The sequence below is a fragment of the Podarcis gaigeae genome (genome assembly GCF_964106915.1).
Source record: "Podarcis gaigeae genome assembly, chromosome: 1".
Lineage (NCBI taxonomy): Eukaryota > Metazoa > Chordata > Lepidosauria > Squamata > Lacertidae > Podarcis > Podarcis gaigeae.
In genome coordinates this window covers 77206918-77222628 of record NC_139678.1, presented here as the reverse complement: position 1 = coordinate 77222628, position 15711 = coordinate 77206918, and the positions used below count along the sequence as shown (strand labels likewise).

The following is a 15711-nucleotide window of genomic DNA, read 5'->3' as shown; positions in this document are numbered from 1 at the left end:
GTTTTGGACCCAAGAAGTGAGCAAGGCAAAAGGTTGTGTGCTTCTTCCCCTCTCCCAGCACTTACTTCCTCCAATGTTCCCCCTTATGAAACTGCTGTTCTCTTATACACATTTGTTTGTCATGTTTAGACAAGCCCTCTAGCGTAGGGTTACCAGACGTTCCTGGAGACAGTTGCCGGATTTGCAAATCTGTCCCTGGACAAATTCTGTCCCCAGAATGTCCCCAGATTTGCAAATCTGTCCCTGGGAAACATGGCAGTGGCATTCAGCAGCCCGGAGCCAGCCTGGTAGCGCAGTTGGCTCTGGCTGGCTTCAGGAGCTGCTCGCTGCCGTGGCACCTGCCATTTTTCCTCGCTGGTAGTCCCCATATGATGTGTCTTGTGCCACTGCCGAAGGGAAACCAGGGACGTCCAACGGTACAGATCTCCTGCCCCCTTCCCCCTTTGTTTTGACTGATGGGAGAGGCTCAGGAGTTGCGGGCGGCTGGCTGTTGCCCAGTTTTTTTAAAAAACTCTGTGCATTTATGTTTCACAGGGTGCGAAAGAAGGGCTTTGCGCCTTTATACAATATGCATGTGTGCTTGGGCCCAGGGTCTTTGCCTCACCATCCCCACTACTGACTCACTGTTGCTACTCAGCTTTAAAAAACAAAAAAACAAAGTGCCCCCAGATTCATTGAAAAAAAAACCTGGTAACCATACTCTAGCCTCCTTTCTCGCTGGCATGCTAACTTTCTACTTGCAGGGAGTTTTTGTGGGGGGGAAGAGGGGGTTAGAATTCAACATGTATCCTTTCACCTACTTTTCTGAAATGGCACCCTCTAAGCAGCTGAAAGAAGGGGGAGGAGTAGAGACACACAACTCTACAGGAAATACAATGGGGACAGCCCGGGTCAACATCCAGACCCTTCTTTGCCTAAGTGGCTATATCCTACCTTTCAACTAAATAATTATTTAAAGGGAAAGCAGCGACCCTGCTCAAAAATGTGTGTAGAGGAATATTTACATTAGTTTTGCAGCTGTCCGCTGCAGTGTAAAACTCTGTGGAGACTCATTAGCAGGATAGGAATAAGCCAGGAAGAAAAACAACCTTGATGTTCGACAGGTGACAATGAGTGTCAAATGCAGGCTCATGCCATTGAGACAGTCTTTCTTTTTTAAAACCTGTTTTCTCCACCCTTGTTTTAAAGCAGAATCTTCTCTATCTCCAAAGTGAACACAAGGGTCCTTCTTCTTATGGGTGCACCTCTTCCAAGCTAAGGGTGTTTTATGACAGTCATGCCAGTGGCTGTAGTACTTCCACTGATGAGAGGCTTGCAAAAATTGTGCTCCTGGATTATATCCAAGCGCCTTAGGATTGTGCCGTTCCTTGTGCTCTTTGCTGCTGGTGGGAGGGGGGAAGAGAAACAGCAGGATCAGTCCAGATGACACAGCAACCGTTGCACAAGACCAACTACAGTGGTGCCAAACCTCAATGCTAGGAGGTACACAAGAAGCTGCCTTTTGCCAGGACACACTATTTGCATAGCTAGCTGAGTTGCCAACCTTTTTTCAATCTCTGGAAACATTTCAAACTGGAGAAACTGTTGTGGGCACACACCACAACCTATTATATTGGCTGCAATCAAATGCTGTCTTCAAGTCTAATTTCAACCTGGGAAAGGGTTATTGTAGATGCACTCAGTCATCACATTGGGGGCCCCTGGTCTACTCTTGACTGGCAGTAGCTCCCCAGAGTTTCAAGTAGATGTCTGATTTTTAAAAGGAAATGAAATGAAACATGCCAGAAATTGAACCTAGGAACTTCTCCCTGCAAAGAGCACACTCCGCTATTGGGTTATGGCCCCTCTCAAAACTTTTCCTTTGTGATACCTCCTGTTTTGGCACAAGCACTGCTTGGGAAGCTGTTTTCAGCATGTAACCCAATACCTTACCCACTTGGAAATCTTTGATTCTTCCAAGCTGCTTCTAAGGTCTCAGCCTTCCAAAGGAAATGTCTGGAATGTGCTCCATACACCATTTTGTAAGTGGGGACAAGCCTCTGTTTTGAATGGTTAGCAATAAGAAGGCCACACAGAGGGAGTCCAAATCTAGGTTCAGTTAGGAGTAGTGGAATGTCTGCCATACGAATGCATTTAAGGTTCTCAGATTTTGTTTGGCATTAGATTCCAGAGTATTACCAAGCAATATTTCCGGAGAGTGGATGGCATCCTGGTCATGTATGACGTCACAGCAGAGTGCTCCTTCATGGCGGTCCGAAATTGGATGAGTTGTATCCAGGTCAGAATAAACTTGGAAGGGAGCACAGATAACTTGGTCTTTACTGTCCATACCTCTTTTTTTTTATACTACGGTACTAGCAAATGGTGTCTGTGTGTGGACACACCCCATTCAAGCCATTCAAGTATGGTCTTCCTTACAGCAACAGTCTGGCCCAAGGAGTCTTGATAACAGGGCAACAAACTTGTGATGAGAGCTGGAAATCTTGTAGAGCTTTAGGGCAGAGGGAGCATGTGTGGCTGTGCAGTTAGCCTATTCGTCTATCTGGAGAAAGGTTGAGGAGGAATCCCTGTTGGGTCTAACCTGAGTAAAGGAGAGAGCTAATAGAGAAAGAGAAGGGTGCTAGCAAAATAATCTTTCCTTAAATTGAGCCTTTTCTGCTTGGCAGGTAGCCTAACCTTAACAATACTCAAGTATTGACTTTAATTATAGTTGAAGCATGCCAAAAAATATTGAGGCAAAGCATTAACCTGACTCTTCTTTAAATAAAAAATATGATAGGTTTATCCCCAATGTCCCTTATTCAGAACATGCAAATTATTCAGATCCCTAAGAGCACAAATCGGATTGAACCACCTTAATATTTCTTCTCAAAATGAAAGGCACTATGTAAGTTATTCTAATAATCATAATCTTTATGGATCACCATTTAACTAGGTTCTAGAACCTTGCTTAGCTATTGTCTAAACTGAAAATGGTCAGGTGTTCTCTAAGTACCCTTATACTCAAGTGTAGGAATTAGCCTCTCTCTCCTTAACTATGAGCACACGCTTCATTGAGCAATGTCTTATGGCTTCTTTTCTTCAGGATGGAATTGAAGATGGTGCAGTGATATTTCTTGTTGGAAACAAAATGGATACAGCAGACAAAAAGGAACCCAAAGTCCCCAGGGCTGAGGGGGAAAGGCTGGCAAAGGTCTGGTTCTCTGTATCTCCCTTTCCTCCTTACACCAATCTCCTTCACTGCTAACAAACTTTATGGCATCTTCCATAACTTATGATAATATTTGGAAATACTCAAGGGAGTTATTCTGTGCATGAAAATATTTTCTAGGATGGTTCTATACAGAAAGAAGTGAATGAATATTTCAAAGCAGAGGATCTGCCTTGGGAAAAGTTGATCATAAGGCATCACTTTGGAAGCCAGTCTCCTTGCAATCTCAGAGTAAACCTGTTAGGGTTAAGCGTTGGTGACACCAGGAGGTAAATTAATGTGTTTTACAGACATAACAGGACAGTATGAGAATTAGGTATGTGAGAAGTAGGGACCTGGAGGAAAATTCATGCTGCTCAGGGATATGTGTGAATTTCCTCTGTGCCTCAAGCATTCCTGTGCAAACATTCTTGCAGTAAACTTATTCAAACCTTAGAATGTTACCTTGGACTTTTGAAGGTTTTGTGAATGGCCCCCACCAAAAAGAACTCAATGTTGAGTGAGTTTTGACTCACATAAATTAGGTACCTCATTGAGAATTAGATAGCAAGGAACCTTTAGGAAGACAGAGTATCTTCAGTATTCAGGAAGGTTAACCCTGAATATATTAATGGGTATAGCAAGAAAGGGGGGAAATGTGATTCCAGTGGCAGACTCTGACAATTGTTGATTGAAGTTACTTTCTGCCTTCTTTCCCTCTTTTTGCAGGAATATAAAGCTCCCTTCTATGAGTGCAGTGCAAAGACTGGCTATAACATTCAGGAGCCCATGCTGCACATGGCAAGGTATGTGCAAACAGTTCCCATAAAACTGGAAAAAGAGCAGAAGCCACTCATCCACTTGCAGCAAAGTTGCTAGGCTTGGTCCTGGTTAAACAGCAACAGATGACAAAACATAGCAGTGTGTTGGTTCCAATTAAACAGTAAGAGTCCAGTGGGTGGAGATAATTTCTTCCTCTCTGTTTTGCAGTTGCCCGGTGTGCTTTGAGCACTGCCACACTGCAAATGTTAGTTAAACTCCATTTATCACAGGGTGGATACTCCGTAGGATTATATATGAAAGACTGCAAGATGCTCAGATACCATACAGCAGGGCTGGGGAACATGTGGCTCTCAAGATGCTGTTGGATCCCATCAGCCCCAGCCAGCATGGCCAATGGTCAGGAACAATGGGAGCTGGGGGTCCAGTAACATCTAGAGGCCTTCAGGTTAACAACTCCTGCCATAGAGCTTCACCACCACAATCTCACAAGGCAGAATGTTAGCACTTCATTTTAGTGTTTGGGCAATGGAAGGTTTGTGGGGGAGGTCTATGGCCAATGTAATGATTACATAAGTTCTTAATTCTTTGCTAAGGTTCTGTCTCTTGTTTTTGTCTTGGGAGTTCCTGACAGGAGCAGATCTATGCTGGAGGTCTGTCCTGTTGGAAGTGCTGCCTTCCCCTGCCGCTGCTGCCACTCCTACTCCCACTGCCACCATGATACCGGCTGCTGCTGCCATTGCCTGCACAGCCCACTCTGCTGCCACTGCATACCTTACCACATCTGGCACTAGTGGAGAAGCAGCAGCACCATTGGTGCTGATTCAGTGAGATCTCACTGAAAATCGTGTGAGATCTTGTATACCCCACAAGATCTTGCGTGTTTTCAGGCAAGATCTTGCCAGAAATGGACTCAAACTTGTCTGAAATTGACACTGATGGCAGAAGCACTTCTCTGCTGCTGGCAGAGGCGGCAGGCAGGCAGGGTGCATGGGGGGGGGGGTTGCCTCAGAGGGCTGCTGCTGCCTGAGGTAGTACCCTCACCCTGTCTACTGGCTGAGCCAGCTCTGCCTGTTGGGTTAACTTGCAGATTCCCCAGAAAGGTCAGTTTCTTTCAGGAGATATCACATATTAACTCATAAGCCAGTTTGAGAATACTTGAATTCAAAATGATGTGCAGTCCAAACAAATACATGCACACTCTGAAGTATGTCCCATTAAGTTCAGGAGGAATTGCTCCCAAATAAGTTGCGAAAGATGCACTTTGATTTGAATTTGATAATCATGTTGCCTTGGATGCTTTAAGGTACATTGGAAGTCTCTGAAGGAGCAGTGAGCTTAGTCTGGCTTTTTGGATTGTCAGTGTGATGCTAGAGTACTCATCCTTTCATGCTGAGATAATGTATGCTTCTTCCCCCCTCAATTTGAGATTAGTGCCAAGATTTACCTGTCTCTTACTTTACTCCTTCCCTTCTGTGCTGACCTCCTATTTCGTGTGTGTTGCAGAATCCTGACAGCACATGAGGACAAGCAGAGAGAGCAGGCATTGCACCTGGAGGAGTACAACAAGAGGAAGGGATGCTGTTTGTAACAGAATCGTTCAGGGATATGTTAGAAAATAAAGAACAGCCTAAAGCACAGAGTTGGCTGCCTCCCTGCAAGAAGATAGGGATAACTGTGATTGAACTGAAGGAAGAGTCAAGATCTTTTTTAAAAAGAAAGAAAAGAGTGCTGTATCAAAGTGACATGACATCTTTTGCAGCTGCAAATCGCTCCTGCTTTTTTCGCAATGCTTTAGGGAAGTGCTTCAAATCACAGCTCATAGATCCAGCATTATTGGCTTACCTATAAAACCATCCAAGCTACTTCACAGGGTCTCAAGACTACACTCAGAAACAATGTGATTTATGCAAGTGTAAGTTATTGCAATGGAGTCGTGCAACAATAAAGTGATAATGACTTAACTGGAGTGGAGTGGTACCAGCTTTCTGCTATAGTCTCACTGCACCAAAAGCATCAATTCCTTGCCTTTATCTTCCCTTCTCTTCCTGGTTCTGCCTGAAGCAGTTCCCTCCTGCATGGCAGGGCTACCTCTGGAGATGATCATAAGTCATGAGCTCAGGAACATGAGAAGAGCCTTCTGGATCAGGTCTGGTGAGGCATGCTGTTCTCACAGTGACCAACTAGACAGACACCCGTGGAAAGCATCCAGGCGGGGCATGAGCACAACAACATTCTGCCCACATGGGATTCCAGCAACTGGTATGCAGTGGCATAATGCCTCTGACCGTGGAGGTAGAACCTAGCCATCATGGCTAGTTGCCATTGAAAGCCTTGTTCTCTATGAATTTGCCAAATTCTTTTTTAAAGCCATCCAAATTGGTGGCCATCGCTACCTCCTGTGGGAGCTTACCAATAGGATACCTGTGAATGGTTTCCTGCCCAGCTACATGTGTTAATACAATCACCTCAGTAATTATCACCACTCCGCTGTGTGAGCCTGTTGTATTTAAGCTGTAATTATCACTGTGGTTTGCATCTCACTGCTGTTCAACTTCCACCCTACATTTTTCTCTTTTATTTATCTAAGATTTCACTTCATACACCCAACGAAGGGTGCTTGAGTCCACCAAAGCATACACTAGTGATGGGGAACCTAGTACCCTCCAGACATCATTGCACCAGCCCAGCCGGCCTGGCCAAAGGTTCAGGGGTGATGGGAACTGGAACTCCCGCAACATAGTAAAAATAAAAATAAAAAATTATTATTGATACCCCACCCATGTGGCTTGTGTTGCCACTGGCTCCCCATCCTGACATACAATATAGTATTGTAAATGTGTTACGTCTGTTTAAGCTGGTCAAAGACTCGGATTGCTACTATATGTAGGCTCCCCAATATTACTGATAAAGAGCAGTGAAGGAATGGAAATGTATACATAAGAGGTGGACCAGGAATAATACCATTTTACTTAATTCAGTTGCTACCAAGGCTTGACCGAAGCTATAGATCTAAGCAAAATGGGCCTCTAGAGTTAGCAAAATCAGCCCTTAGTTCTGTCTGTTATTTGGAAATATTTCAATTAATGCTGTATTGTGGTAAACATGCAATAATCCAATTGGATTTAAAGATAGCTGTGTGTGTAAACGGGGAAGCTCTTCCATTCATTGTTTGCTGCAGCACTGTTCTCTGGAGGGTGGGTGGGGTCATGGGTATAGTCAGGATTTTTGTTAGAGGGGGCAGGACTCTGTTGGGGAGGGGCTGACCTGATGTGATTGGTTAGTTAAGTATTCCTATTGTTTTACTTTTTCTAGGGGCTATGCCCGTGGGTGGAGTGAAGAGGTCCCCCCCCCCTGCCTAAGCCGAATGAAATGCCCTTGAGGTAGTTTCTGTTCTTGACATGCTGCAGTATATACACACATTATAGATTGGAGGCCCTTACTTGCTGTTCATTCAAGTGAACACACGGTGGTGCTGTGTCATAATAACAACAACAGCTATCCAAGATGTCAGCAAAGGCGTGATAATATATTTGGAATGTGTGAAGGCCTTAAAGGGAAATTCAGGTGCCTATTCCTTTGCCAATCTCGGGCCCTCCAGCAGCACTGGCAGAGGCTGACGGGAGTTGTAGTTCAAAAATGCTGCAGGACAGCAGGTTAGCGAAGGCTGCTCCATACACTTTACAATGTGACTGCATTTAGGGCAAAATTAATTGATTAATCCAGTGGGCTGTGCACCCTACCCTGTTTTAATATGCCTAATTTTATGTATGGCAACAAGTTTATCCTGCCCTTCTTTTAAATAAAAATCAAGGCAGCGTAGAAATAGCTTAAAGCCCAATACATGTGCAATTTCTTCACACAGCAGGCCCCACTAGAGTGTCCAAGGAAGGACGGAGAGTTTTTTAGTATATTGTACCCATGGGAGCCAACTGCTATGGGCCGAGGGGTCTTTGCCCCCCAATAAAATATTTGAGGAGGCTGCCCCCCCCCCCAGTTGATGGGCATTGCCATTCAAATGGTATGTGTGCCTTGTGTCATGTGATTACGCAGGGCGGGGCTTACCTGTGCCCCTCCCCCATATTTTATTCAAGATGGCACCCTTGATTGTACCCACCCAGGCTAACGACAGTGATGGCACCCTCACTACCCATGTGAAGGAGAGCACGTGAGTTGTACCCAGCCACGTTGTCCTATTAGTACAAGGGCTCCTGCCTGTTCAATGGGACGTTCTCCCTCTGTGAACCCCCAAATCTCTTCAGGTGGCTCCCTAACCCCCTGGAGCAGCGTGGAGGGGGCATGGGAGCAACCAGAATGCATGCCACCCCTTATTGGGGAAAGTTAGGCCTTTCCCCCCTTAGGTGAGTCACTTGCCTAACCCTCCCTCACAGGCTTTTGTGGAAATAAAAGGGGAAAAGGAGAGAGAACCACGCATGCTTGAAGGTCCTTGGAGAAAAGAAGATATACGTGCAAAGAACCAGAAGTGGGATGGGGAGACTTTTTCAGCCATTTTGGGCAACCTTTCAAGTGCTGCATGCCAGAGATAGGTGGGGCCAGAGGCAAAAGTAGGAGGAGCAGCAAATGTCAGATATTAAATTTGTGCAGTAAATTTGTTTCTACACACGATCCTCTCTGTCTTCCTTCCAGAGAAATGAGAGGCTAAAGACACATTCTTATTCATTTATTGTATTAATTATTACATTTATATACTGTCCATCATAAAATCCCAGGGCGGTTCACAGAATAAAATGCAGGATAAAAACAAATACTGTAAATGAAACAAAACAGGAAAATAATACCCCCCTTCCCACAGACACATTTAAAAGGCTGCAGCATATTAATCAGCCAAACGCCTGGTTGAAGAGGAACGTTTTTGCCTGGTGCTTAAAAATATATAATGAAGGCGCCAGGCAAACCACCTTGGGGAGAGCGTTTCACAAACGGGAAGCCAATACAGAAAAGGCCTGTTCTCATGTTGCCACCCTCATGTGGCGAAGGTATATGAAGAAGGGCCTCAGATGATGAACGCAGAGTCCGAGACGGCAGCAAAAACACTTGGGGTGCAAAGCTGGGGGGGGGGCATGTCCTGAAGAAGCAGGTGTCCAATAAAGAAGCATTTGGACCCCATTTGTTAGGTTTCCTATCCCTGTAACAATCAACCATATAAATAATACAATGCAGAAGAGGATCCCAGCAATACAATCTTCACAGCCCAGGCTGATCCATGTCAGTCATGAACTGGCAGGAACCAGTGCAGACTGAAGTATTTCATGCACCTAGAGTATAAGTGCTGGGAAAGCTCTCTTAAAAAAACCAACCCTATCACTTGTAGCTGAGCTTTATATTTGGGAAAGTTACTTAGAGCATTAGCTATTAACATTTCAGTCTTGGTTTTAAGATATTTCCTCAAGTCTGCCCTGTTTGTAAATGTGTCGCATGCATTGCGGAGGTTGGAGGGGGGGGGGGGAGGAGTGGAGGTGAAAGCAGAAGCTGCTCCTTTGATTTTCCATGTAAAAAAAGAGTTTCAGTTTTCCCTCAGAAATGACTCAGATTCCTGTAAAGTTGGTCCAGCGTTGTTCTTACATTTCCTAAGGAGCTCTGAGATAGACCAAAAGCTTTCTGAGTCAAGCAGCTGTACTGTACAAGGGTCAGGCATCTCCCCCCCCCCCCACTTCAAATAATTCTGGCAGGTGTTTGGAAGCCTGGCACTAAGGGAAATGGAATTTGTGACTCTCAGTATAGGTAATGTGTCCCCCACCCCTCCTGACTCTTTCATTGCTTCCAAAAAAGGAAGTGTTACACCCAATTAGCATAAGAATTACCTCACATAGATTCGATCTCTCCTCTTTCACTGTCAGTAGAGATGGCGCATTTAACAACCAGGGCTGGTGTAAGGCATTTTGCTACCTGAGGCAGAACAGTAAGCACCATGCTCACCCTGAGTCAAGGTGTGTAGTAGCACCCAAGGCTTACCAGCATATTTTTGCACCAGAGGAGGAAAATCCCTCAAATGCCTTTCCCTGGGAGTAACAACACAATAACAAAAAATAAAATATGTTTTTCTGCCCTTTTTGTGACACTCAAAATCTGCTTCCTGAGGTGATCGCCTCAATTTGCCTAATGGTAGGACTGATAGCACACAAAAGGTTGTTAATCCTGGGTCACATAAAACATTTTCATAACTGATAACTGCAAAATCAAGTGTTGATTTTAAGGTGTGTATGCAACATTACAAATTGGTCCATGGTGGGGAAATGGCATTTAAATTAAACTAAAACTAAGCACTATAGATAGATTTAGATGTTGCCAGTTAGATACTGACTTCCTTTAAAAAATAAAGGAAGAAAGCTAAGAGGCTGGGCCTCCTGTCAGGGGGAGGAGAGAATAAATTGGAAAATGAACTAAAAATCGTTCTAAGTTCTACCCCAGAATGCATCTAATTCATATTTAGATCACTTAGCAATTATGGGAAGTACTTTCAGGTTTAGTTCAGAGACTTTTGAATTAGTTCAGTGAATTTTGATCAACTGAACTTTTCCATTCCAAGCAGAGGCATTTAAGTCATATCCAGTTTGGCGCTCAGGCTTTATTTACAATAATGCACTGAAAATACATTCCCTCTGGACAATATTAAATAGGAAAATGATGACTCACTTCCAATTCTAAAAAGAGATGCTTTTAGCAGGGGAAATGTTTTTTCTATGACTATCACATCCCGTCATGCCTAGTGCCCGACAGTATTGTTATAGGAGACACTGTATTGAAGTAGGGGAGTCAGTGAGACAAATACATAGGCTCAATAGTCATTAGTGATTTATTACAACACACTTATACCAGTAGATCATCTGTTGCTGGAAGCCAGAGGATTAAGGACTAAAATGAAGCAAGTGCTGGAATGTGCATGTGTATTAATTCACCCAAAATTACGGCGCTTCCACAGTTAGTTGCTTATTCTTCCCTAACCTGGTGCCTTCCAGGTGTTTCCGATTACAACTGTGATTTTTTTTAAAAAAAGAAAGAAATGTGAACATGAAGAAAATAGTGACTCGCTACTGCTTTGGGGCGCCTACTGCAGCGCCTGTTGAAATCAGCACAGCAAATCTCACAGGGAGTCTTGATGATGTGCTGTCACTCTCAGTGGGAATTTTTTGCATGTGTATTTTACATATTTTAAGATAGATTTGCTTCTTAGAGTCTATGGGGAAATGGTACCAAAAATATGTAAAATGTATTTTAAGTACATTTTACACACAATTCTGCTTAAGACTCGGGGGGGGATTGAACATACAATACATCAAAGGTACTATAGGTGCACTCTAAGTCTCCTAAACAAAAATATGACATCAGAAATTGCAATATTTAGAAACCAGTAGGCAAATATTTCAACCTGTCAGGACACACTACTACTATCCTTAAGATGGCCTCCCACAAAAAAATTTAACTTTGAAAGGAGGATCCAATGTGAAATTGCTGAATTATAACTTATCAAGAAGTTCCGTTCTATTCATTTGGGTCTGAATAGTGACAATGGTTTTCTGCTCCTGCTACTGTGAAGCCTGATTTGCTTATCTCAAGCTCTTGTTACAGAGTGTACTTTTTGCATTCCATTGCCATTTGACTCCAACATCTGATGGAGAAAACTCTTCTACTTCGTGAAAGCTTATGTGAAATGTGCTAGTTTTAAGGTGCCTCAGGAATCTCTGTTGTAGTTGGTTGAAGAGTACTACTTCAATACAGTGTCTCTTCCTGGAGAAGAGTGACTAGTGGGGTGCCACAGGGTTCTGTCTTGGGCCCGGTCTTATTCAACATCTTTATCAACGACTTGGATGATGGACTCAAGGGCATCCTGATCAAATCTGCAGATGACACCAAACTGGGAGGGGTGGCTAACACCCCAGAGGACAGGATCACACTTCAAAACGACCTTGACAGATTAGAGAACTGGGCCAAAACAAACAAGATGAATTTTAATAGGGAGAAATGTAAAGTATTGCACTTGGGCAAAAAAAATGAGAGGCACAAATACAAGATGGGTGACACCTGGCTTGAGAGCAGTACATGTGAAAAGGATCTAGGAGTCTTGGTTGACCACAAACTTGACATGAGCCAATAGTGTGACGCGGCAGCTAAAAAAGCCAATGCAATTCTGGGCTGCATCAATAGGAGTATTGCATCTAGATCAAGGGAACTAATAGTGCCACTGTATTCTGCTCTGGTCAGACCTCACCTGGAGTACTGTGTCCAGTTCTGGAAGGACACTGACAAACTGGAACGTGTCCAGAGGAGGGCAACCAAAATGGTCAAAGGCCTGGAAACGATGCCTTATGAAGAACGGCTAAGGGAGCTGGGCATGTTTAGCCTGGAGAAGAGGAGGTTAAGGGGTGATATGATAGCCATGTTCAAATATATAAAAGGATGTCACATAGAGGAGGGAGAAAGGTTGTTTTCTGCTGCTCCAGAGAAGCGGACACGGAGGAATGGTTCCAAACTACAAGAAAAAAGATTCCACCTAAACATTAGGAAGAACTTCCTGACAGTAAGAGCTGTTCGACAGTGGAATTTGCTGCCAAGGAGTGTGGTGGAGTCTCCTTCTTTGGAGGTCTTTAAGCAGAGGCTTGACAACCATATGTCAGGAGTGCTCTGATGGTGTTTCCTGCTTGGCAGGGGGTTGGACTCAATGGCCCTTGTGGTCTCTTCCAACTCTATGATTCTATGATTCTATAAAACTTTGGAAGGTGTTTTGTGATTGAAACTTTATACAAGAAACTCACAAGTGTCTCAATTCAGGAAAAGCTTTGCCAATTGACTCTGTTGAGTGTACAAACCAGACCATACACACATGTGTAAGCATATTTATCACAGTGGGCAGGATCCTGATAGAAAGGGAAACAGAAGTTTCTTTTTACCATGGACAAAATGGTGTGGTTTATGTGCTGAGAAAATACATACCTGCAGCAACAAAAGCACCACAAGGAAGATTAATTGTAGTCCTCAAACAATATATGATTTAAGACTTGCATATTTTACTGTACTAGTAATCAATGGTGATTGTCTGGCGCAATTTTGCAGATCAAAGAATTTACCAACTTTGGTCCAACCTCTTCGAAATGTGCCTTAAAGCTGCATGGGATTGCAGCCTCTAGTAATTTAAAATAAAGGTACCATCCCTTCTGTTCCACACGAATTCCAGTGAGCATTTGTGTGATTTTATGGTTTTGTCACATATTTTTTTTGTCTGCTTTAATGTTTTTACTGCTATTTTAAATGTTAGAATTTAAATGTTTCATGTGAGGTGCTGTAACTCACCTTGGGAGGGTATATGCACCCTAAAGAGGTGGGTTTAGAAAGCAATTTAAAAAATAATCGACATAGCCATGCCCTTAGAGAATCCAGTATAGGAATAATCCGCCTCCATTCAGAACAGTCGCTCCTACAATCCTAGTCCTGATTGAGGACTAGGATTCAAACTTTCTCTGCCCCGCCTAACTGAAGGGCAATGATCGCCTTCTCCCGCTAGGCGTCCCAGACTCGTCGCAGAGAAAGATCAGAGTTTATTCAAACAGTTAAAAATATTCCATTAGCCGCAGGGGCCGAGAACTGGGAGGGGTCTGCGGAGTAGTAGCCGCTTGCTTTGCATTCTCGCTCGCCGCGCTGTCTGGAAACGGATTCTCGCCGAGAACAGAGAAGACCACCGTCATCGCGAGGAAAAAGGTCTGCGCCGGCTCTGGGGCCCGGGGGTTTGTTGGATCGTGCGCGCACGAGGTTGCTTGCGTGTAAGGGAAGGAAAGCAAGCAAGTGGCCAGAAAGAGGGGAGGGGAGGGGAGGCGGGCGGCGGCGGAAATCCATCCACCTGGAGCGGCAACAAAGGCAACCCTCGCGCTCTGGCCTTGAAGCCGGGAGCAAGGAAAGCGGGCTTGCTTTTGCGAGGTTGTTTGGGCAGGTTTGAATCTTCCTGGAGTTGAGCGAGGAGGAGAGGAGCAAATGTGGGCGCGCGAGGCCCGCAAAGTTAGTGAAAGCGGCTTGGGTGAGAGTGCGAGGGATGGGAGACTTCTCTTCCTCTTCGCGCAGGTCTTGGGAAGCCAAGATGCCTTTTGCTTCGAGGAGGAGGAGGAGGGTGGGCGGTGCAGGAGCGCCGAAAGGGGCCCCTTGGTTGGGGTCAGGCTTGGAAAGGGCGGCGCGGGGAGAAGAAGGTACGAGGCCCACGAAGGTGAATGTTGTTTTGATCTCCGAGGGAGTGAGCTCGAACTTGGTGTGTGAGGGGGAGAGAGCAGAGGGTAGAGTTCCTTTTGCTTTGAAACGCATGGATGGCTCAAATTCCTCTCTCAAGACCGCATTTTTTCCGTTTATTTCATAACATTTTTTCTTAACCACCCCTTCATCATGCGAATCCAAGGGTGTGGAGTGCAGAAAGTGTGACAACCATTTATAAATGCAGTGAAACAAAAACAGAACGAGCCACAAGATTAAAAGGGCAAGCTGGAAATGCTAACTAAGGAACCCAAACATTTCTGACTAAAAATTCTGACTAGTATCTTGATGTTTCTTTAGCATGAAACCTAAAGGATACAGTTGGCTTATATACACTTAAATGTTTTCTTTCTGTTTAAAATCAAAAAAGCTTTCTGCCTACATCCTGGCCATCACAGCAGTTAAGGGAAAACATTTGAAAAGAATGAACTTCTGTACAGCAGGATTCTGCAACACAATCTGTTTCAATCTGCCTAATCTGGACCCTTCCTCTTTCTGGATAGCTGTGATAATAGTGAAGAAAATGTGGGAAACAGTCTAAAAGTATATGGCTTCTGAGGGAAGTTTTTGCTATCTGGACTTTAGGCTTAACTGTGTAGGCACACCTTCAAAGAGTTCATTTCCTGTGCTGTGGGGTTTTTGGTTCATCCAGTGCCTGGATTAAGGGCTCAGCCATTGGGAATCCAAGCCTTACTTAGGTCAACAAGGTTGGGGCAAACAGTCAGCTGGAAATGATTTTGCTTGGGTGGAATAACATTGAGTACAGATGAGAGATTTCAGAGACTTCACCCATCATTGTCCACCATATATATGCACATTTGGCAAGAGTTTCAAGACTGAAAAACCAGTTGGAGTAGAGTACATAGCAGGGCAGAAAATAAATGAATATGTATTCCAGAGAGATGGCTCTCTATGCTACTTTTAAATCTGTTTAATGCATCATTTCATTTGCTGTCTAACTTTTTTCAAAAAAATTAAAATGTACATGAAATGTCAGATTTTAAAAAATCTAATACATTTTACTATTCAGTGTGATTTACTGGATTACAGTAGGGATTGCATAAGGCCCTTTATCTTGAAGTGATTCTTGGGGACAAAAGTTTTGTTTCAGAACCCATCACCAGCAATTTAAGTTCAGTATTGAACATGCAAGAAAACTTTGCAGGGGCTCCATGCGATCTGCCTCTGTTTTAACTCTGCACCTGTCTGACTACTCTTGACTTCTGAAGGCAGTTATGCAAATGATGAGGAAGCATGAGTGAGCCATATTACCACCATAACGTGGGGAGAAGATACTTGCATTTCTTCCTCTGTGGTGAGACAAATGCAGAAATAGTTCATATGCTGAGGTGTGATGCTGGTTGCCCCTACACATGTAGCAGCGGAAGCAGGCCATGATAAAGCACTTGTTCACGTCCTCCCATGATTTTTCTGGGAACTATATTTCACTACATTTTCTTAAGAACTGTAAATGTGAATGGTATAGAACAAAG

The 15711-nt window shown here is 44.0% G+C and overlaps 2 protein-coding genes across 17 annotated transcripts in view; both read left to right on the top strand.

Annotated features, from left to right (window-relative positions):
• CRACR2B (calcium release activated channel regulator 2B) overlaps positions 1 to 5932 on the top strand; it is a 40661-nt gene extending 34729 nt beyond the window's left edge. For all 7 annotated transcript variants that reach the window (XM_083756934.1, XM_083756936.1, XM_083756935.1 and 4 more), the window contains 4 exons: positions 2164 to 2278; positions 3086 to 3193; positions 3920 to 3996; positions 5477 to 5932. In XM_083756934.1, coding sequence (XP_083613060.1) covers positions 2164 to 2278; positions 3086 to 3193; positions 3920 to 3996; positions 5477 to 5561 — 385 coding nt within the window. In that variant the 3' untranslated portion in view covers positions 5562 to 5932. The remainder of the gene's footprint in view (positions 1 to 2163; positions 2279 to 3085; positions 3194 to 3919; positions 3997 to 5476) is intronic.
• A 7434-nt stretch (positions 5933 to 13366) lies between these two features.
• Positions 13367 to 15711, top strand: part of CD151 (CD151 molecule (Raph blood group)) — a 42142-nt gene continuing 39797 nt past the window's right edge. For 2 of the 10 annotated variants that reach the window (XR_014555204.1, XM_083698508.1), the window contains exon 1: positions 13555 to 13681. The gene's annotated coding sequence lies outside the window, so the exon portion shown is untranslated. Of the gene's footprint in view, positions 13898 to 15711 lie in introns of all 10 variants that reach the window. The other 8 variants (XM_083698505.1, XM_083698506.1, XR_014555202.1 and 5 more) reach the window with 8 other exon arrangements.